The 25,119-nt window shown below is 33.0% G+C and overlaps 1 protein-coding gene across 2 annotated transcripts in view; it reads right to left on the reverse strand.

The window, feature by feature from the left end:
* Positions 1–384: 384 nt before the first annotated feature.
* PTEN (phosphatase and tensin homolog) overlaps positions 385–25,119 on the reverse strand; it is an 86,668-nt gene continuing 61,933 nt past the window's right edge. Inside the window, exons 7-10 of one of the 2 annotated variants that reach the window (XM_061174512.1) lie at positions 14,109–14,250; positions 8,982–9,148; positions 6,256–6,480; positions 385–3,867 (exon numbers count right to left, since the gene is read on the reverse strand). In XM_061174512.1, coding sequence (XP_061030495.1) covers positions 3,682–3,867; positions 6,256–6,480; positions 8,982–9,148; positions 14,109–14,250 — 720 coding nt within the window. In that variant the 3' untranslated portion in view covers positions 385–3,681. Of the gene's footprint in view, positions 3,868–6,255; positions 6,481–8,981; positions 9,149–14,108; positions 14,251–25,119 lie in introns of those variants that run through there. The other variant, XM_061174595.1, reaches the window with a different exon arrangement.

The following is a 25,119-nucleotide window of genomic DNA, read 5'->3' on the forward strand; positions in this document are numbered from 1 at the left end:
TGAAATCTGAGATATCAAATCCATTCTGGGGAATTATCTTCAGACATCTTAGTAAAAAATATATATACGCACAATTTTTCAAGACTCGTGAACTTTTTAGGATTAGCATATTATTTAATGTGCTTGAAACAGTATATTAAGTGTTGACTAAGACACTAAAAAAGCTAAATGCCTCTCTCAAACATGAGTAGACTGATACTCTACTCCCAAACTGACAAGAGCCCATGTTTTTATATAACTGTAGGCTTTGAAGGACAGCAGGGAAAAAAAAAAACCTACAAAAAACTTATTAATCACATTTGGCTGCCCATCATTTAAAATGTCAATAAATCTAATCAATTATAAATATTAAATATTCTCATTTAATAAAACACCCACACAATGACAAGAATGAGACTTTAATCAGTTTTAAGTGGAGTTTATAACACTAAGAGATAAAGGGTTGTTAACAAACACAATAACAAATGGACATCTGATTGGTATGAGGCATTATCCTGTACACATCGTAATTTTTTGTGTATCCTCAGTGCATAGCATTTACACACAGAGCCACTGCTGCACAGCACAAGAGTATCTGAAGAGGCTGAATCAGAGTAAGGCTGTTTAACAGACTGAAATTTTTTAGTATATATATTCTATATGAAAACAGATTGAACTTTTGAACTGGCAGGGTAGAAGGCAACTCTGCCAAACACTGCAGTTAAAGCCCCCACTTTAGTGCACAGTTCCACCCCTTCCATCTGCATGCATAACACATTAACAGTATTTAAAGGTAAACGAGGCACTTTGTGGCAACCACAGCCATCGTTATGAACATATTGCACAAATTTTCTAGAACTAAACAGTAACTTGTACCCTACTTTTATTTTTTAAAGCTGAAACATTTGATGCTGCCGGTAAACTCCACTTAAGTTTATAACCTGTGCCACAGCAAAGAATGGTGATGCTATTTATTCAACTACCCTTTAATAATTATGGCAAAAAATGTTCAAGAGGAGCTACAGAGGACTTGGGATGGTACAGGGCCCAATTGTAAGCTTTCTTAAAAGTGATGCCTTCAAGTAACTTCAGACATGTAAGCGGCTGCACATCCAAAAAGTCTAAGAAAACATTCCAGAAACTCAAAGAGATTACCTACAGAATGCATTTCAGGCTAATCATGAATACTGTCATAAATAAAGTTTTAATTAGGACTCAAAAACCTTTCAGTCATAGCAATTCTTGTCAAATTCTATGGGCGTGGTAACTGAAATAAAGGAGAGTAGTATGTATAATATATATTTATATATATATAATATATATAATGCCATTTTTCCATTTCCAATGACTACACCATAAAATGTAAGCAAGGCTTCTCAAAAACACTGAAACATTCAAAATCAAAACCCTCATTCAGACCTTCACATTCCAAAGGAAAAATAATAACAGTGCAAAAGCCCATTATAATGTCATTATTTATGACCTGGCCCTCCATGTTACATATTGGAACCATACAAGTTACGCTTTAATATACTGTGCCCAAAACTGTAACAAATAACAGTATTAATAATCATCTTCAAAACATGAATAGTTGATTTTCATTTTAGTCAACAGTTTTCAGCTTTTATGAAAGACAAGGTGACATATAAATTTCAATGATGAGATCTTAGGAATAGGTGTCTCTAACTTTACCAATTTAACTTATGAGCAGTCAATCAATTCTCTATATATCAATGTTTAAATATAAATGTGTAAATCCTAACAGCTCTGTTAAAAATTTTAAAATTTTATTTGTTGAATGAAACTGACGAGGTATGGAAAACATGTCAAGATTATTTACTAAGAATATTTTAGATGAAGTTCTGCCTAATCTATTTACCATCAAACTCTATAAATGCTGCTCTAGTAGGTCCTATGCAATCTGTATTTGTAAATTAACTAGGTCAGACCACAGCTAGTGAACAATTTCAGCACCAATAAGTTATTGAAAATGAGATTTTACACCATTAAGAAATAAATTGGCTGGATGGTCAAATGTTTCAAGGTCAAGGTATAATTTGAAAGATACCAAATTTCTGGGGGAAAAAATTCTTTTTAATCATATCTTCACATTAACTTTACAATAGTAGTTGTACTCTGCTTAAAATCGTATGCAGTCTGGGCATATCAAATATATGATATTTAAGAAGTGAAATTGAAGCCCTAGTCCTAACTCTAGCACTATGAAGAAATGATTCAACACTGCACATTTAAAAAAATCTATTCTTTCAATAGCAAATTGATAAAAGCATTATGTGGGACAATTTCTACTGAAAAAGTAAATGACATTATTTGTGCAGTGTTGAAAATTTACTGCAACTCTAATTTCCTTTTTAACACAAATAACGTCCTTTTAAATATAAACATTATATGTATTCAGTATTCAAGTAAAATTCCCTAACAGTTAATGACATTTAAAAAATGTGCAAAACTGCAAAACTCATTGTAATGAATGTGTAAGGTCAAAAGGGTGCAACGGCTGACATCTATTGGATTGAATAAGTGCATCATAAATCTTTAAAGGAAAAAAAAACCGCTTACTGTAGAATCTCAAATTGAAATTTCCTGTGCAGCATTACAAAACATTTTATATTTAATGAGAAAAAAGAAGCTTTTAGGCAGCACATGAAGCATCCACAGCAGGTATACGATTGAAAACTAATAAAATAAATGTGAGTTGTTGACTGATGTAGGCAATAATAGCATCTGACTTTTAGCACTGGCCTTGATTACACAGGAGATGGAGCAGTCATTACAACTGAGAAAACATATTTAATAAATCATTGTCAATTTTTATAATGTTTCAAGCCCATTCTTTGTCGATAGCCTCCACATTTATATGGTTAAGTCATTGTTGCTGTGTTTCTTATCTATGACCACATTATTTTTATATCCCTTCATTTGTGGATTCTTAAGATGTTGTGGAAGGTTCATTCCTGTACCCCAATACAGATTCACTCCCTCTAGCTGCCTTTTCTAGCACCAATATGCTTAAAAAAAATAAAATGCACAAATAACAAGCAGTGACAGCGGCCAATTCCTCAAATGTCCAGATTAACAACTGTAGCATGCTAAAGAAAGGTGCGTGTAAATAGCTGGAGATGGTATATGGTCCAGAGTCCAGCATAAAACATATTCCTTTCTGAGCATTCCCTCCATTCCCCTAACCCGAATACATGCATTAGAATGTAGCAAAACCCTTTAGAAACTCCTCTTAGCCAACTGCAAACTTATCTGTTGCCACAAGTGCAAAGGGGTAGGATGTGAACCTGTATATCACAAAGCTCTTTAGACACTTCAGTTGGTGACAGAACACAAAATGAGAAATTCCTACGTATACACATCAGTCTGTCTCCACTTTTTATAAAACTGGAATAAAATGGGAAAGTGCCATCTTTATTTATCCTAATTGAATTTTAAATGTCCTTTTGACACAAAAAGGTATATACATGACACAGCTACACAACCTTTTTTCAACTGGACAACAAGTGTCAAAACCCTGTGGATGTATAGGGTAAAACAAGATTGGTCAGGAAAAGAGAATTGTTCCTATAACTGGTAATCTGACACAATGTCCTATTGCCATTAAAAAAAAAAGGTCCATTTTCAGTTTATTCAAGTTTGTTTTCATGGTGTTTTATCCATCTTGATAAAAAAAAAAAATCAGACTTTTGTAATTTGTGTATGCTGATCTTCATCAAAAGGTTCATTCTCTGGATCAGAGTCAGTGGTGTCAGAATATCTATAATGATCAGGTTCATTGTCACTAACATCTGGTGTTACAGAAGTTGAACTGCTAGCCTCTGGATTTGATGGCTCCTCTACTGTTTTTGTGAAGTACAGTTTCACCTAGAGAAAGAAGAGAAAGTGTAAATGGAAAATCCATAAATCTGACTAATCTTATTTAAAGATACATATTTTTGACAGATTCATTTTTAAGTACTATGACACATATGATCTTTAAAGGGCCTTTTAAATGACCCTCTTCTTAAGATTTCCTACATTTTCTTTCTTGGTATATATTGAAAAGAAACTGGGATGTTAATATACTATATTTTTTAATAGGCATGTTACAAGCATTAACTAAATAATTCTGCAAAAGAAATGTATTGAGTTCAATAGTCCACATAATCTATTTTCAATCACAAAATTCAACTCACAATGAGTTGAGTTCCAAAAGAATGTTTCACCTAACTACTTATCTGAAATTCAATGTATTTTCTGATACAAACAATACTAAAAAATACAAATACTGCACTATGTAAAATACTGATTAACAATGATGTGTAGGATTCCATTCGCCCTAAAAACTTCACCGAAAGGGAGTAATAAGAAAGTTAATATCCTACAGTGCTCTTAACAGTGAACCAACAGCCTTATAGGCAGAGCTGAAATAACTGTCAAAACAACTCTAAATGGTAGGTATCTATTTTAAAAGAGAGAAAGCTATAGCTCAGAAAGGTTAGGGAACTTGTTAAAGGCCACATATCTAGTAGGTAGTGGATGTTGGATTTAAATTAGATCTGACTTCAAATCCTTTGATCATTCTATTATATCTACAGCCCCTCCCCCATGATCCAAGAATCATTATCAATTTTTCTCCTTCTCTTACATCCAATATCCAATCCATCAGTAAATCCTTTTAGTTCTACCTTCAACTAGCCTCTCAGCTTTCATTCTTACCCCTCTCGAGTCTATATTTTAAAGGAGGGGACAGAGTAAACTTCTAAAGACAAAATTCAGATCACATCTTTCCCGTGCAGAAAACACTCAACGTCTTCACACTTGGACTGATGTGCGTTAGTCAAAACAATTTCTTATCTATTGCTCCTCAAATAAACCAAGCTCACTCCTGTCTCAGGGTTTCTGCCCCAGCTCTTCCCTCTTTTCCCAGGTATTTGTATAGCTCACTCATGTGTTTACTGATAACAAATCGTTTTTATTTGTAATTACAAATATAAAACCTCTTGCAATATTAAAACAGAAAATAATAAAGTTAGAGGAAGTCACATCTTAAAAGCTAATAACTGAGTAAAATATAGACAGAGAAAAGAAAGTAAATGGAAACCTACGAATTCTAGAAGACACTACTAAACACTACTAAACACTTTAAATATAAGATCTAAAGGCACTTATTATTAGATCCATTTTCACTTAAAACAGGTAGCCCCCCCTTTATTTTTATTATTACTAGCAATATTCTTATAAGCTATGATTAGGTTTGCTACATGCTATAAAAATGGAATAAAGAGAGAATTTAAAAAGAGAAAGGAGGAGGGTATGGGGAAAGGAAGAGAGAAAAATGAAGTAGAATAAGAAATAGGAAAGGGGAAGAAAAAAGTGGCAAACCACCATTTGGGAATGTTTACAAGTCAGCTTTTTAACCTGGAGAATTCTCACCTAGAAATATAAATAGAAATATACACATACATATCACATTTAGATAAAAGTAAAATGAACCAAATAATTCCATAATAAGAGGAAGTAGACAGAGTTTTAAAAAGAGAAGGAGAGGGGAGGATGATCAGAGGCCTTACAGAGCACATGAGACTGAAGCTAAGGTTAGAATGTGAGGGACAGCCACATGAAGGGCAGGGAAAGGCCAAGGGTGGAGAGGTTCGGGGAGAAGGAAAAGAATTGTAAAGACCTGAGGCAGAAGAGTATAGCATTTTGAAGAACTGAAAAGAGACCAGGTCTGAGAGTGAATCACAGGGAGAGAATGTGGCTAGAGTAGATGCAGAAGGTAGTCCTGTGCTAAATTATGCAGGTTCCTGCAGGTCACATCAAAAAAGCACAAGGTCTTTAAAAAGTATAAACAGGAGTGACACAATCAAGTCATTTTTAAGATCACTCTAAGGAGTTGAGAATAAACTGGAGGGGGACAAGAGTAAAAGCAGTGAGAACATTCCATATGAATCATTCCCAAAGGGCTGAGTTCCTTTCCACTTCTTTTTTCACCTATTCCTACTCCATATCCAACTTACTTAAATCCCCTCCCTAACCTATGCCCCAGATTTCACCAAGTAACAAAGAATAGGGTAAGGAAACTGTAGCCTTTTGACTCTCTGTGCATTGGATTTCATTAGAAACTTTCACCTTACTGCTAAATAAACAATGCTTATGAATATACGTAATTTAAAAATAAGTCAAGCAAGTCTTTCACCAGCTACACACCTGGAATGAAATAAACACACACACAGAACCACTCACCAACTCCTCAAAATGTTTTTAACTGACCTTAAAATTTGGAGAAAAGTATCGGTTGGCCTTGTCTTTATTTGCTTTGTCGAGATCATTTTTTGTTAAAGTGAGTACTAGATATTCCTTGTCATTATCTGCACGCTCTATACTGCAAATACTATCAATTTCTTGATCACATAGACTTCCATTTTCTACTTTTTCTGAGGTTTCCTCTGGTCCTGGTATGAAGAATGTATTTACCCAAAAGTGAAACATTTTGTCCTAAAAAAAAAAAAAAAAAAAAGAAAACAGACATAAAATTTTTTTTAAAAAGACAATGTTACTTATATTCAACATTTGCCGTAAGAAGTGAACAAATTATGCCATGTGTCATTAATATTCTGAATAAAGGTAAACACAAAGACTAATACTGGGCAATCTGTGGGTTATCTGTTGCATCTAATTCACATAGGATTTTTCCTTTAATTCAAATCTAGACCAAAAATGTAATTCCACAAGCTCTAAAATAAACTTAATACTTGAAGTAAAATATCTCCTTTTCTAGTCTAACACTAGCTTTTAAAAGTGTTGAGTTTATATGTATATATTAAAAAACCCAGAAATGGATTTAATTTTGTTTCAACAAGCTATTACAAAATTTACTTTACCAAAAGTTCTTAAAATGTCACTACAACTTCCCAAGGAAGCAAGGCAGATACATTTTTACTTCTACAGCAATACAAACATTAAGTGGCTCCAGTTTCTTGCATGACAATGTATGTTTGAAATTTTTCATAATACAATATGGGGGGGGGTAAGAACTTCACCTTTTTGTTGTTATAAAATGCCTATTTTTAAAAAATCACTTATTAACTAATAATGACGTCTTGTAAATCAAAAAACCACATCAGAAGTTCATTACTTCAAACCTTTCTTGACCAACATAGAAAATGTTCTCTCTCTTTATTAGTGGAACTGGCCTGTATGCATTATTTGACAATTAATGATGTACAACCCCATGACACCTTATCTGGTACCTTAAACTGCCATTTAAATCTTCTATTTTAATTTACCTTCAAGTTTATTTTCCCAGGAAGACGGTAAGACCCTTAAGTAACTTATGTCTTAAATGTCTTTGTATCTTTTAACAGTACCTAGCATAGCAATTTTATATGTGGTAGTCTTTGAAAATATTGTTAATTTCAATCATTTTAGCAAAGTTACTGAGTTAGTAATAACTAGACACATATTTTACTTAGAGTCAGAAGAAAATAAGCTAGTAGAATTTAAATTTCAAAAAATGTAGATTCTGCTAATGTACTGACTATAGTACAACTGTTCTTGTTTAAATCAGAACAAACATTTATAACAGGCAAGGAAAATCACATAAAATGGAAATAAATGTAAAGTAATTCAAGATACACAAATTATTATAAATATTTAACTTAATCCTCAATTTTACATGTGTTAATATAACGTATAGGTGATAAGAACTAGAAGAATAAGAATTAGTACACTCCTAAACATATAGGGAAACAGGGATACAGGTGCCTGTTTTTAAAAGCAAAACATAAAATCTTATGTGTACCAGTCGTACAGTGAATAGAAGGAAAAAAATTACTTACCTTAATTTTAAAACATTTGTTAACACTTCTTGGATTATTGAAAAATATATTTTCAAAGTTACTGAGATATACTTAACTTTTATTTATACAGAACATGTAGGAAATGGGTTTCTGGTGAAAAAAATCAGTTTTACATTTTGTGATTTTCCAGCTACCTAGATTCTGGATAAAGGAAATTATACTTCTTTTGACAAGTCAAAATAGAGGTTAAAATTTTTGTAGTAAATGAAGCTTCCTCTTATTTTCTCTCAAAAAAAAAAAAAAAGCTAAAATTCAGGAAAATGAAATCAATCCTATTACAGAGACTGTCTAAAGATTAGCAATACACTATCTGGTATGTTTAAGGAGGCAGTAACAATATACACAGCTAATGTTTTTGTTCATTACTACCTAAAAATTTTGCACCTTAGGTTCACCTTAAATGTTCACACTTAATATTTTAAACCAAGACAGTTTGTTTTAAAATGAGCCCCTGCATTCTCTAAATATAGCTCAGTGAGATGCAAACCTCACTAACTTTCTAAACCTGCATATTTAAATAATACCACACTTTTTCATTCTTTATTACTTCCTCTTCATATTTATTTCTCTCCTAACTAAAAATCGAAATACTCAGTAAATTTGAGGAAGCTAAATATAAAATGACCCAGTCTCAAGAAACATTAACCAAAATGGGGGAAAAGTGGTTTGGGTCATTACACAAGACCACAAAACAGATTTTATTTATACATACAGACCAAATTTTTTTTTCAAACTCATGGTCCCATGTTAACTTCTCAGTAATTAATCATCCCTTCTGAAAGGACTGTAACTGATTGAATGGGATATGTATGCAATCTTTAATACTTTTATAAAATTTATATGCATAACCTAAGTTAAGGAAAATTCATCTCAAATTATAATGCCACATGGCTGTTTCCTTCTAATAAGACTATTTACCATTAACAATGGCTCACCGATGCCATAGTAAGCAAAGCATGTGCAGATCTAATAGAAAATCATTCATGATTCATTAGATGTCAGTCATAAAATACATCTTTTAGTCTCTCCTTACAGAATGACTTCTGCCTAACTAAATGCTTTAAGCAAAAGATCTGAGGTTACTATTCAAGGTATGGCTATTCTGGATATTTTTCCCAATAAAAGTAAAGTGCAAACCTTTTTTAGCATCTTGTTCTGTTTGTGGAAGAACTCTACTTTGATGTCACCACACACAGGCAACGGCTGAGGGAACTCAAAGTACATGAACTTGTCTTCCCGTCGTGTGGGTCCTGAATTGGAGGAATATATCTTCACCTTTAGCTGGCAGACCACAAACTGAGGATCTGCGTGGTCAAATACATAACTAGTATCACTTCACAGGAAATACCTTTAACTGTCAAACTGTCAAAAGCTATTTTGATGATTAATATTAGCAATATACACAAAGTAGTAATTCTGCATCTTTAACCCCTGATCTAAAACAAATCAGTGGATAGAAAATAATAAATAGATAGCTAAATAAATAAATAAATACATAAATAAAACAAATCAGCGGAAATAAACTAGGGCAAAATAAAATCAATACAAGGTTTTCCCTAATTTGAGCCTTCAACATAAGGTTCCATTACTGGTATTAAAGTCAATTCTATTTCATAAATAGTAAGTACCAAGACTGGACTTCTAGCACTGTACAGTAATATCAAAATTTCAACATTACAATGTGAAAATCTAATATAAATTATTTTAAGAATTAAAATGAACTGCATAAAAAGTAACTTTTAAAACCAGTATTTGCTGCAGCATTTTAAAGTCTCTACCACGGAATAAAACCCACAAAATACCAATCATTACACATTCACAAGAAGAGAATATAATCTATAACAAAGTTATAATATATTCCATAAGCACAAGTTTCAATATTTATAAAAATATTAACCATAATTAATTTTACTTATAACTCATATTTTATTTTGAAAGGTATATAAAGCCACCACCACAAGAAACAGGAGGAAAGAGATTTGAAATGTCTGCAAAGAAATGCAACAGACATCAAGTACAAATTACAGCACAACCCCCCCTTTCTCCAAAACACACTCCATTTTCATTAACAAGTATTTTGGCTTTAACCCATGTGTGTTTTAAAATAACTGGTAAAATATGACCTCTCAAGATGTATCATGCTTATATTAGCAACGCAACTAAAAGGTAGGTAAGTGTGAACAGGCAAGGATTATGTTGTTTTATTTTTAAAATCTGCTCATAAATACATTTATACCTAATGACATTAATGACAGAATTTAAAGTCATGAACATGAAGATCCTAGGACTTTAAAAATTTTAAGTTACCTAAATAATTTGACAAAGTATAATTCATTTGTAGTACACCAAGTTCAAAAACAAGAGTTCATTAGAAAAAAAAGTAATTAACCTGAGGAGGTAAGAAGTGGGTCTTGAAGTTTCAAAACATACCAAGATAATCAAGAAATAAACACATAAGCTTGCATAAAGTGCATGAGAAATACATATATATAGACATAAAGTTCTCAGCACCAAAAGGCATCATCCTTAAAGACAAAAAAAAAAAGAAGTATCACATTCTTTATCAATGTGACCAACAACTGAGGACAAGGCAAAAAGCTTATTCAGGCTAAATAAATTTTCCAGTGTAATAAACACCTACTGGCTCATCTATATAATACCTAAAGCAGTATCATCAATCACATAATAAATAGTAGGCTTCATAAAAGCATGAGGGATTATTCCAATATGGATTTGTGAGACATTTATCATGAGAAAAAGGAACTCTAAAAAAGGGAAACATTACACTAACAACCTGTCAATAATTTTCACTTCCTTGACTAAAGATTCAAAGTACAAGGAGCTATTTTACAAGACTTCATTTGATACTGAAAATTTCACTGGGAAGCCTAGCTTGAAGACGCAAATAAACAAGGTATGATTTCAAAGCTGTGATAAAAATCAGCCAGGAGGGAAATGCCTTGTAATCTTATTAATTCAAACTCCACTCACTCAGAATCTGATAATCCTGATCTTAGGACTTTAAAAAGCAAATTAACTGTGTAAGCCAGATTTCAATTAAACTACATCTAAAATGTGTACCATCAAGAACTTTAGAATTATATATACAATTGATGATCTAATTAGAAATTAGTTTTTTGAGGAAATATCTAAGCAACACTAAGCTAAAACATTTTAATAAAAATAAGTAGAAAATATTTCTTCAAATCACTAAAGAAAATAATTTTCTTTACAATATGAATTTCACATTTTAGATAGATAAGACCAAACTTAACAGTTGTCCAACATTAGTATGGTTCTTTTGACTTCTAAGACACAACTCTGAGATATATGTCTTTGATATGATCGACTGTGTTCTAAAAAAAAAGAAATGAAGACACTGATACGTAGCAGACAAAAATTACAATTAAATTTTCTTGGATATATGCATATTGATATAGTATGAGAGAAAAATCACACTGATCATCTTTCATTAACTTTTTCAACCCTTTTAGATACACAGAAGATAGTAACTTTTCCTTTATTTAGAAATATTAAGACAATACTCAAATAAGAAAAAGGCTGTTAACCCCTGACAACTTTGCAGAAGATACTTTATTTTCACATGGTTTGTTTTCTTCACTGATTCCTCTTCCTCCTCCTGAACCCAAACTGTTACAAATCCTATTTGTCTCAGCCCTCACCCTGTTTTCCTCTGAACCGTCCCATCTTCTAGCCCCACGCCAAATTTACATGAAAGGCTTAACTACTATGTCTCTTTCCTAATGCGTCTCAAAATATCAGGTATATCTCTCACCTAAGTTCAAATCCATACTTTCAAGTACCCACTAAATATCTTCATGTAAATAGCTCACCTTTACCTGATTTACAACATGTTTAAAACCAAAATATCAACATTCATGTCTCCAAGTCTGAGTTAGATTGTCTTTTCTGTTTTCCCTTTTCTGTGAATTATTCACCTGACCAGAATAAAAACTTCGACAAAATATTTAGATATAAATGGCAAAAGAAAAACTAATCACATCTCATTTGATTGCCCAAGCAAAGCACATCTGGCTTAAAGCAAGTCACATAACTGCTTTCCTTTCCACCATTTTTCTCCCTCTTGCAATCACTACCTTCTACAAAACTGTACCTAAATACAGCTTATTAAGCCTCTAGTATGACCACTGACACCATAGTATTTATCAAATCAAGTCCGATATGCCCATTTGGAGTCCTCCAACAGTCAGCCACACATTCCATTCCTATTCTATTCTCCATCTCTATATTTCTTGTCTAGCTCATTGCCTTCTGCTGTGCTTCAATTCAAGCTATTCCCTATTGCCTGTAATACTTTCTTTGGTTTTAAGGCCAATCTAAACTGTATGCTTTCTCAAATGTTCAATAAAGAGCTGGACTTCCTTCATGAAACTATTTGACAATCCCCACAAACTTGATTTTTCTAAATATACCATTTATGATTTATACATACAACCTCCCATTAGTTATATATTACTTATACTACAGCTTTACTACATAGTATTAAATCATAGTGCATAAACAGAGAACTAGCAAATCGGTAAAGATTAAAAAGATTTCAGTAGTAAGTTGAGAAGTTTAAATGTAATACACTGAGAGATCCAACACACACACACACACACACACACACACACACACACACACACACCCCATTTAAATGTAGAGTAGAACTGACAGATGTTTGCTAGAGAGACCAATGTGAAAAAAAAAATTATAGTAGATAAGATTATTGAACTGAATGTTCTCTCTCCCTTATTATTTCTCTAATATTTTATACCTTACCATTTGGCTCTTACAGTGATATCTCATACTATAGGAAGAGCGTGAGCTTTTTTATTTTCTTCCTTTTCCCTTCTCCACTATAAATCTAAAGTTCCTGTGCCAATCACCTCTGATAGCCTAGTACCGTGCACTCAGGAGTTTTTTAAATTGTACTGAGATGACAAAAGCATCAATGAGGGCTCTTAGAAGCCTTTCATATGCTGTGTTAATAGATCTGTGGTCTTTGATAAAGTTATTTGCCCTAAGAATACAGAAAAGATCTAATGAAGGTGATCACACCTATCAGACAAAGATAAACAACATCAAGAAATTAATTCCCTAGGTATAAATTAAGGTCAGAAAAATTTTAAATTACATAAATACTGTCAAGAAGCAAACTTTAAGCTAAAAACTGAAACCATCAACAAATTGCAGAATATCACTGAAATATTATTAGAGGTATTAGAAAAAATAATACAGTGGTATCTTATCTAGAAACTACAAAATTGTATTCTGAATAAATAAAACACAGTTCTTAAACATGAAAACATGACTGATCACTTCCAAGGTAGACACTAATATAAAAAACTCTGTAACAGAAAAAAGCAGCAACAGTCTGGTCTTTTACAGGGCTGAACAATACTTCTTTCCATGTGTTCTCCCTTGACTACCTGCTTTGGGTCAAAGTTTTAAGGTTCCTATCAGTTTAGCTAAGAACTCTGGCGAAGAATAGCAGAGAAGCAGAACAGGACCAGGGTGACTGAGGTAGGCTAATAGAGGTTAGGGTAAGAGAGAAATAAATTAGAGGCAGACATCAATGACATGATCCTTATTTAGTACTTTTCTAGGAAGTTTCAGATTTCAAAATATCTTCATATTATTGATGAGCAAAGACAAAGAGAGGTAGATGATGTGCCCTCGGTTACATAGCACATTAAGGACAAATCTAGCACTGGAACTCAGATCTAAATCCAGGTTTTCTCTAATACTCCACACACACTGAATCTACCCTATTCATTCAATATACTTCAGCTTGTTGCCATCTCTTATCATCGTTTTCTTTTTCTTTTTATTGTCCCTATCACCATTACTATTAATATCTAGTCTTACTAAGATATCAAGGAATTGGCCCTTGCCCTAACACCAGTAAAGGGATGAATCCCAATGCTACTCTCATGCTGACGGGACAGGTTATTTTAGTGATCTAGTCAGAATATAGGCTGCATTTGGTAGTTGCGGCACAGAATATTTCTTTCATAAATATAATTTGGCTTCAAAGACATTAAAACCCAATGGTCTTAGCTTCCATAGCCCAATGTGCTGAACAACTGAGCTAATTAATTAGTTTGGATACTTAAGAAATATACAAACCTGCATAAATTTTAAGTGTGGTAAATTTCTTTTTAGACTTTTATATAAACTTCTAGCTATGTTAAGAAAAGTGTTCCAGTACATCAAAGGATGAGAATTTAGAGCACTTACTGCAAGTTCCGCCACTGAACATTGGAATAGTTTCAAACATCATCTTGTGAAACAACAATGCCACTGGTCTATAATCCAGATGATTCTTTAACAGGTAGCTATAATAATATACATAGCGCCTCTGACTGGGAATAGTTACTCCCTGGTGGACAGAAAAAAAAAAGAAAAGCCAAATTCAAAAGAAAAGTTCCATTATAGTTATTTCACTAAATCGTTATGGTAACTGGGTTGTATCCATTGAAGAACATATATACATTAGAAATTTGACCTTAAATGATTTAATATTTAAATCCAACTCAGTAATAGAGTAAATCAAAGCAACATCAATATAAAGGAAACATCAGAATAACTTTTCTCCCTTAAAATACAATTATCATAACACCCCCATCTATTCAATGGTCACAACAATCTCTGACCCATGTACCCAATAAGCAAAGGCCACTGCATATCCAAAATAACTGTCAAAGGCCTCTGCACTACAGCTGTGCTCTTTACACGTAGGGTTCCCCACAAGCATGTATAGATTCTTATTAAACACAGAATTCCTCAAAAACTTGGATACCTATTTTCCAGGCAAAAGCATATCAAAATCAGCAAGTCAGATAAAGGCATATTGCCTTTAGGAGGCAGAAATAGCAGCAGCAAAAAGTGATGCTGGCTTTAGAACCCAACAAAAACAAGAGTATGCAGTTGACATAAATGTATGCAATAGTTTGATAACAAAGGTACTTAGAGATGTCCCTGAGCTACATACACCTCTTTGCATGTAACCAGGGAAATATATAATGTTCTAGAAAAGTTAAGTATTACAGTGCTAAAAATACATACAATTCATGTGGTGTTTAAATGGGGACCCTGACTTATCTCAAAAAAAAAAAAATCTACTGTGTGCAGCAATGCATTCACTAATGATGCTGAATAAGTGAGGTATTAGGGAACTTATCTAAGGTTTCTTTTCCTATTACATGATATGACTTCAGAATAATTTAAGCATTTAACTTAGAATTTGCAATATTTCTCTTTTAGATGTTATATTGGCACCTAAGTATCCCAATGTGTTAAAAACTCTGGACATAAAAACTTTTCTTTCCCCAATGAAAAGTGGAAAGTACATTTCCATGAATTTAAAGAAAAGTATGTTGAATGGCAGGTATATAGGTATTTGTTTCAGTATTCTTGCTTCTTTTTTAAAGGTCAGCATGATTTTATTACAATTTTTAAAATACATAAAATGCCAAATAATGGATAAAAGCCATTTCAAATCAGGACTAATGATCTAAGATTTTGGCTATAGTACAAAAATCATATAATCAGAAGACTTGGATTTGAATGTTGACAGTCAAAACACAAACTTTGTTTCTGCAGGAAAATGAAGACAATACCATCTTCACAGGATTCTCATGAGGATTAAACACTAAACGCAACTAGACAAAAGCATGCTAAAACAACAAAATGTTACAAAAATCTGAATCAGCAGTTTTAGAAATTCTACCTATATTTAAGGTATAATTTTGGAATTGCTGGATTTTTAGTTCTACCTATTTTCTTAAAAAATGGCAATAAAACAGTGTTGCTTTGAATAGCTGCTACAAACACTAATGCTAAAAATTATCATTAAAGTTTAAAAAGTGTTTAAACTTAAAATTATTTTTTATACATTATTTAATGCCACTTCAGCAAAAAAACTTATCATTCATATTTATCAAGATAAAATACAGAACTGCAAAGCAGGTTGGGGGAAACAGCAGACAGAAGATGGGTGGGTGGGAGGGAATCTTTTTTGAACCATGTGTATTTATAATCTAGTCTAAAAATTAAAATTAAATAAGATTTTAAAAATTAAATCAATGGAAGTCTACAAGACGACCAAGCTGTCAAGTTATTTATTGGGGTTTAGTGGAATGATAGATGATATTTTTTCTCTTTATCTCCATTCTTGGTGTAAGTTTGCATGAAATAATTAGAAGGTTTTCAAAGCTTTAATTTTACTCAAGTAGCAAGTGATTGGTAGCGTATCTATAATGCAGGTGTTTATACACCCAGTTAATCCTTAACAGAAAGGCAAATGTGTAGAGAAACAGTATTATGAATCTGTTAGTTCTCACCAGCGGATGAATAATTAATGTGTAAATACAAGATGAATCAAAATTATTGACACAATTCAAAGATAAATGGTGAAAAACATAATTGTAAATTTATTATTTTACTATCAAATTATGCATAATTAGTCTTCTGTACCTTAACTTTGCAATCCTTACCTACCTGTTAGCTTACCAGCACCTCAAATTGAATGTGTCCAAATTAACAGAAATTAAAAAGTTGGGGAGAAATCAAAAGCTTTACAGACAAGCAAAAGCTGAAAGAATTCAGCACCACCAAGCCCGTTTTACAGTTTTATATTAGATCTTGATATCTGGTAATGAATAAACTCTTGTTTTGTTTTCCTTAAAAAAAAAAAAAAGTTTGGAAGGCCCTAATGTGTATGGACCATAGCCCTTAATGTGTCGTCCTCAATCTGTTCTCATCTCTTAACAGCCATCCTGCACACTCACTAAAATTTAATTAACAATACAATGTATTGTACAGAATACACTGTAATCTAGGATTCGAAATAAAATGAGTAAAACTTCCACACTAAGTTGACAATGTGATTTGTAACACTTCAAATATCATATTTCCTGAATGCATACACTGAAAACAATGATTCATGTGCATGTTTTACGTACAGCATCTTGAATATTAAGATTAAATTTAAATATATATATCTTTTTAAAAATCTAAGAAATGAACTTTTTACTGATCTTCAAAAATTCTACATATCTGAAAAGAGGGCTGACCTTCAAAGCTCTTGAAGATTAAAAATTACTACATTTTCAAATTTTCCATTTTTTCATTTAAATTAAGACTAATAAAAATCAATTCTATTCTTGAATCAAGAATTTTTAAGCTAAACTGGTCTATAATTATATCCCCAAAATATAGTTCTACTCTCTACCACTAATTATTCTCCGTTTCCTACTCTAACTGTGAAGAAAAATACTTATATTCTTAACTTTTTTCCTCAAGTAAAACTTTCAAAACATTCTAATTTTAGCTAAACTTAGCATTCTTCAGATTGACTTAGCATCACATTCTTGGCCATCATCTCAAAAGGCAGCCATTGCTTCTTCAATTCCCTTATATTCACAGACCAGGAGGATATTTGGTGTTCCTCCCACTATTCCTTCCAACCCACTTTTCCACTGTCTTTACTCAGTCTCACCTATTCCAAATCTGTATCATTCAATAACTCTTCCTTCTGTTATGCACTTATTAACACTTGACTATAACGATTTCAGCATTTTAAAACCTCTCTTTCTGTCCTGTCCCAAATATCATCCTCAAAGAACTAAGTTCCCATTTTACTGGGAACCCTGAGGTCACCCGATGTGAGCGCCCTCAAAATTATTTTCTCTCATCTTAAAATCTTTTTAGTCCTGATATTTTCTAACAGTGTCTCTTCATGTTCACATTGGTTCCATTTTTGCAAGTGTTCTATTAATTATCTCCTCTCTGGCATTTGCCTTTATTCTCTCCACCTGTCTCCTCCTAATGAAAAAGCTCAGGTAACGCTTATCCTTTATCCAAAACAAGCAAACAATTCTAAGACCAAAAACCCACACTCTCCCCAAAATCTTGTATCTCTTTCAAACTATCATCTTCTCTCTATATATAAACTCTTGAGGAGACGCCTCTACTCCTTACCTCTTGGAAATCTGTTATTATGAGGCTGATTTCTTAATGGTCATTAGTTCTTAATGGTCATTAATGGTCATTTCCTACTGTTTTCTTATTATCATTGTGGCTCATTTTTTAGCTGCCATTTTGAAAACTCCCTGTTCCTTTCATAGGATACACTCTCTAAAGGTTTTCTCCTGGGACTTCCCTGGCGATCCTGTGGTTAAGACTCCCCGCTTCCAAGGCAGGGGCAAGGGTTCAATCCCTGGTCGGGGAACTAAGATCCCACATGTGGTGCGGTGTGGCCAAAAACAATAAAATAAAATAAAATATAAAATAAAATAATAAAATAAAATAAAAATAAATAAAATATTTTTTAAAATAATAAAGGTTTTCTCCTATCCTTACTGGCTATCTCTTCTCTTCTTGTCCCTAAATGCAGGTATATCTCAAAAAATTGATCTCAGCTATTCCCTCTTTATGTCAATCCTATCTACTCCACTGGTTTAATTATGTCTTACACATTAACTCCAAAACCTGTGTCTCTCAATATGACTTTATTCCCAACTCCCAGTCCAGAATTTCCTACACTTGGACATTTCCAGCTGGAGATCTCAGAAGCACTTAAAACACAACATATCCCAGAACTGAGGCTTTCACATTCTTGCACGGACCAACCTCTGTTATTTCTGTCATTATACTCAACTCACTGTCTTCTCCAGCATCTGAGCCGAAAATCTATTCTAATACCATCACCACCGTTGAGTGAAGGAAACAATCTGAGAGACAGCAGTGATATACACAGGGTTATAGTAAAGAGAAGTGAGGGAACCCCAGCACTATGGCAAAGGTCCAGGCAGCAGAGTCGAGGCAGAGATTGGTATATCAGTCAGCATATCGACTACCTGGCATATATATATATATATACATATATATATACACACACACACACACACACACACACACACACAAACACATATGCACGTGTGTCTGTGAGCGCAGACACACACACACACACTCCATGCAAAATGGAAGGCAAACCAGAGGTTAAGCTTGTTTAGAATACTCATATTTGATTCCTTCACGTCTATTCAGATGTCGAAATCCAGATTTTTTCTCTTTTTAAAAAAAATTTTTTATTTTATATTGGACTATAGTTGATTTACAATGTTGTGTTAGTTTCAGGTATATAGCAAAAAGATTCAGTCAAAACCCAGATTTTGACTTTGAAATGCTTCTCAAAATACCAGTTCTGGTTTTCTGTGGCCCTTCTATTCAGTTGCCTCCTGCAATTTTGCAATAGCCAACTGATTATCAGCCTTTCATTTATCTATTCTCCAATTCATTTTTTATGCTGCTTTTGGATTAATTTTACAAAAATATAAGATTAATCACATTACCAAATAATTCAAAATGTTAAATGGCTTCCCAGTGTCTACCCAAATAACAACAAATTTATCAAACACTATAATTCTTTAACAACATGAAAATATAGCCTAACCTCTTTTTCCACTCTTATCCCTCACAACTCCCTTCCATGTACTCTTAACTTTTCACCAAACCATTTAATTTCCCCCATATTATACTTTCTGGTTTTAAAAATGTTATCGTTATCATATTGAGGTAGAAGGGCTATGCAAGCAGTCATATGGGGAGTTTTACATACTTTCTAACACCTGGACCAATTTAAATAACATAATTATTTGATGCTTCAAGGTCTGATAGCAGCCATCTGAAATGCAATTCACATCAGGTACTTCTTGAGGGCTCCTATACATTTTCACTTTTGGATGGTCTATTCAGATTTTGGATTTCATCTTGAAGCATTTATTGTCCATTTTCCATTGAAATTTTCAAATTAATTATCATATACCTGAATATAATTTTTAATGTCACTTCCACACTGTAGTTTTATCTCTTTTCTCAAACTTCCAACATCTGATTTTTTGTTTTCCCTCTCTTTTCTTTTTCCTTTGATTGGCTTTAAAAGAGATGTATTGATTTTATTGGCATTTTTATACAGTGTTTGGATTTATTAGTTCAAATGGCTTACTGTTTGCTAATTCATAAATTTATATTTTCATCTTTATTAATCCATCTATTTGTTATTATCTTAATAATATCTAATATAAATTTCTATTTCTTCATTGTCCAAAAGTTATTTAAGTAAGTGGCTTTAAATTTCCAAATGGCTGATTTAGTTTGATTAAACTTTTTAACAAAATCTCTCATTCTATTGAATTGTAACCAAGGGATGAGATTTATATATTTCTACTTGGAGGTGAGATTTTACGGTTGGCCTAATGAATTATTAATATTGATAACTGTTTTGTGAATGACAAAAAAAAGAAATACATTTTATGGGCTTGTATTATATTATTCAAGCCAGCTATATATCTTCTTATTTTGTACCTTCCTCATCTTAAAGTACATTAAAAAAGATCCCTACTAGCATTGCTATCAATTTTTCTTAATTTCTTCCAGTTTTTGCTTAATATATTGTGATGTTATGTTTAGCACTAAAAAGTCCATAACTGCTAAGTCTTCATTGTGGAGTGCACCGTGTTAAAATAAAATGACATTCTTGATCCAGTTTTACACATTTTGCTCTGCATCAATACTCTCAAATCATCTTCTTTAAGATGAATTCACAATCTAGATTCCTCAGTTTAAAAAGTAATTTTCTATCTCAGTAAACTTTTCACTGGCACTTCTAAACTCAGAAATAATGTAGATGTTTTACAATGATAGTGTTTGCTTGAAGCTTGGAAATCCATGTTTCAGAGTGATCACAATAAGATTATTACAGGAAAGTAATTCAACAAAGGAAGAAATGTGGCTCTTAGGAATGCCAGTTCCTACAATGACAACATATAACAGTAGTTATTGTATATTAAGCGGCATGCCAGACATTTTACATAGATACCTAAAACTACCACCACTTTACAAGATAGATCTCCTCTATTTTAAGGATAAGAAAACAGTCCTAGTGCACATAATCACCTTGTTCAAAAACAAGATTTGAACCTAAATATGAGTCTGATTCTAATTTTTTTTACTCCTACGTCCTGGGTTTTACTAATAGCATGCATACCAACTATGTAATCTGAAAGATTCACAACCTCTCTGAGCTCTTATTTTTCCCATCTACAAAAAATCTCCAAAGCTTAGAGTATTACAGTGCTTCAGTTCTATGAAACAAATTATGAGTAGTGTATTAAATAGTGGTACATGAACCACAGAATTCTTGAGAATAATATGAAGCAGAAAACTGATATTTTTATTATCCTTTCCCCTTTGGGATGCCATCTCCCTCCCTGTGGTTTGGGGGAGGGGGAGGGGGGGCCCTATTCTTCAGCTTCAGATATACGGCCCAAGCCTCTGGTCAGAATGTTTGGTTCAGGGATGGGTACATGCCCTAATCCAGGTAAACCAGAACCTAAACTAGAAATTTTTGCTCAAATTGTAGCTCTCTTGCCATCGCAGTTGCTAAAGTAGACAGCATGTAAACCTGGAGCTACTACCTTGCCATTACTTGCAGAGAGTCTGCCTAAAAATAAAGTACATAAAGACAAAAAAAGAGAGTAGAGAGAGAGATTTCTGACATCTGTTAAGCATCTAGATTCAGGCCAGAGCTTTTAGGGTTATATAAGCCAATAAATGTCTCCTTATGTTTCAGCTATTTTGAGTTGGGTTTCTGTGACTTGAAACTGAAAGAGCTATAATACATTATAACACAGTCACTTTTTTTTTTCCTTTTTAAGTATCTATTTCTACTTTGGGGATCAAAATAATAAAGAAAAATAATTTGGACAGGAGAACATAGAACAGTAGAAAGGATACTGGATTTGAGGTTAGGAGATATGGTTTTGAGTTGTTACACAGAGAGATTAAATGACCTAGGACAAAATGATCTTTGCAGATCTGTTTTATCATTTATACTAAAATGGGTCTGAAATAATTGCTAAGGTCCTTCAAGGTATAAAACTCTTAAAATTTTATGAATATACAGATTGGATAACAGGCTTAAATACCATGTATTAGTGAAACACAGTTTAGCCCAGGAGAATTAATGTGTTAGAAAAAATAAGAATGTTATATTTGGAGTTTTTTTTAAGCCAAAAAAGAGGATAATTATAGCTTACTTTGTTTGTTTGTTTGTTTATATGCACATCCATGTTTATTGTAGTTCACAACAGCCAAGATACAGAAACAACTTAAGTGTCCATCAACAGATGAATGGATAAAAATGTATATATACATACAATGGAATACTACTCAGCCTTGAGAAAAAAGGAAATTCTGCCATTTTCGACAACACCGATGGACCTTGAGGGCGTCATGCTAAGTGACATATGTCAGACAGAGAAAGGCAAATACTGTACAATATCCCTTATATATGGAATCTAAAAAAACAAAACAAAACCAAAAACTGAACTGGAAAACAGCAGAATGATGGTTACCAAACGCTGGGGGTGGGTGAGGGGATGGGAGAGATGATGTTTAAGGGTACATACTTAAACCTAGTAGATAAATACCTTCTGGAGATCTAATACAAAGTACAGGGATTACAGACAACAAAACTACATTATAAACATTAAACTTGCCAAAAGATAAGATCTTATGTGTTCCCACCACTAGAAGAAATGATACTTCTGTGGCACAACAGAGGCTAAGGCTACAATGGCAATCATACTGCGATATAAATGTATCAAATAAATATGTTGCACATCTTAAACTTACACACTGTTTTACGTCAATTATATCTCAATAATTAATCAAGGAATAAATTAAAAAATAAAAATAAAAATGAAGCCTTAAACGGTTTTAAGCCCTACAGTAAAAATGTACCCATTCATAAGTGTGTCCTTATCTCCTTAGATACAATTTTAGACAACAACATTCTTAGTATCCTAATTTCTTTTAAGTTTTAAATGCTTCACAATTGAAGGCTTCGCATAAGACAAAGTTTCGTAACAAATAAATATTTGCAGAGCTGTTCTCAAGTGTCCAGCTATCCTGGCGTGGCATAGCAGAGAGTGCATATGTACTAATTCAAGTGTGTACCTCTCAAACACTGCTCCTCCCCTGCCACCCAATAACAACAACAAAAAACAACCAATAAATTGTCACGAGGTTGTCAGGAAAACCAGAAAGAAGTCATAAATACATTTCTTTTCCTGTTACATCTACTTCGTTTCTTCTTCCTTACTTTGTTTTAAATAAAAAGAAAACGAGAAAATTTCATTAGGTTACCATATGGGGAAATTTAGTAAACAGACTAGAAAAAAATAACCTGATTATATATTAGAACATAAATTCATTCCTCAGAGACACTAGAAAATTTCCTCTTCTTGGGATCACTTAGAATAAAGTTAATATTTATTATTTCTAGAAGATAGAAGTCTTCATTAAAGATAAGCTAATGAACTCACATAGAGAGATCATAATACATAAGTACTTTAATAACTGCTTTGAAAACAAACCCCCCCAAAAAAGAAAATCAAAGCCTCAAAATTTTTTCCTGAGAGTTTAATCAAAGAAAGTTAAGTATTAATGCTTACTTTACCTGCTACCATTCTAGAAGCAGGAAGACAAGAGAGAGAGAGGAGAGATTCTGGGTAAGTTTGTCATGTAATATTAAGTTTCTCTCTCTAAATTCAGAAATTTTGGGAATCTTTCCAAAATATACACTTACCACTACTGGTAGGATGTTTTAATTCTTTATTCATAGTCTGTAATAAATATTGTGAGTTATCTACTTTAATTCTGAAACATAAGTACAGACAGTGTAAGGCATAGATTAGATAGGAAGCAACCCTAGCAGCTTTATTGGGGTGGGAACCATCGGACAGTTCATTTTAGAGTAATTTGCCACGTGCTCATAAAGCAAAAGATCAAATATGCAAAGAAATGATTCCTAGAGAAGTATAACATAATTGCCTTTTTGTAAATTATTGAATAAGAAAGTCTTCCCTCAAGTAGTTACACCACTCTCAGAAAACTTTTTTTTAAAATAAGAGGTATCAGTTGTACTTTGACTTCTCTGCAACATTCAAACCCTGAAGTATTATTTGGGTATTTTACTAACACAGCTGCACATCTTATGGTCAGCTGGCACCCACCACTCCGCCATCTAATTTGTACCAAGTCTGCTGAGAAAAATGTCAAGACTCTACCAGGTTAATTTGAGGAGAGTCTCTGCAAAGTCTATAAATCTTCACCGAAAACATGACAACTGGCTCCTCTTCAAAACAAGAGGGAGGAGGGGAAGGTGGCGGGGGGGGAGAAGAGAAGGAGGAAGAGAAAGAGGGTGGGGGAGAGAAAGAGGAAGGGGGAGGAAGAGGAGGAGAAGAAGAAACATTCTGCTCCTATAAAAATGTCACCAGAACACAATTTTCTTCAGCTTCTTAGTGTTTCTCCTTAGTTAAAATTAAGGCTACAAGCAAAAGAACATTAAAGACATTTCTAATAAAATTAATCCTACACAAACTGAAAAACTGATAAAATGTACGTATCTCCTATAATAGTGGTTCACATTTACAAAAATGCAAATCTACAGACACAACCTAAAATACTGGTAAGAGGATAAATCTCTTAACAGATGTTTCAAGAATAAAACTACTTTGGATAACCAATTATATTTATTATCAGATAACTTATTTCTCTGGAAGAATTCCACAGCTGTATAACAACAGCTTTACCGTGCTCAGCTAAGTTTTCTTATGATAAGTTATATTCATTTAAGGTTAAAAATATATTATTATATATATTATTATTTCACTAGCACTCTTACCATTAGGTAAACATGTGATTTATTTGAAAATTAGTAAGACAAATTCCAAAGATTTAAAGGAAGCCTGCAGCATTGTATTTTTAACACCAACAAACTCAAGCTATCCTTATTCTACTTAATCAGGGGTCTTTACTGCTCCAGAATCTATTTTTAAATATAAACTGAGGAGCCTTGTCAAAAGAGGCCAATTTCATCATCATTATGTGACCTTTCAGGAGAGCTTGACTCTGTGCAGAGATTAATTCTGAAGAGCTTCAAAACTCTTTTACAATTCCAGGATTTATGGACTTGATATTGTAGAAAGAAGTTCACCAATGTGTCAGGGGATTCAAATTTTACTCTGAATACCGTCATTAATTGTTTGGATAATCCTGTTCAAAGCACTTCATCTTTCTGGGCCTCAGTTTTATCATCTATAAAATAAGAAATACTCCTGCAAAAAAAAAAAAAAACAAAAAACCTCATAATCTTATGACTTTTATCTACTCTGTCTAGCTT

Source organism: Eubalaena glacialis, chromosome 1 (genome assembly GCF_028564815.1).
Source record: "Eubalaena glacialis isolate mEubGla1 chromosome 1, mEubGla1.1.hap2.+ XY, whole genome shotgun sequence".
In the NCBI taxonomy this organism is placed as follows: Eukaryota; Metazoa; Chordata; class Mammalia; order Artiodactyla; family Balaenidae; genus Eubalaena; species Eubalaena glacialis.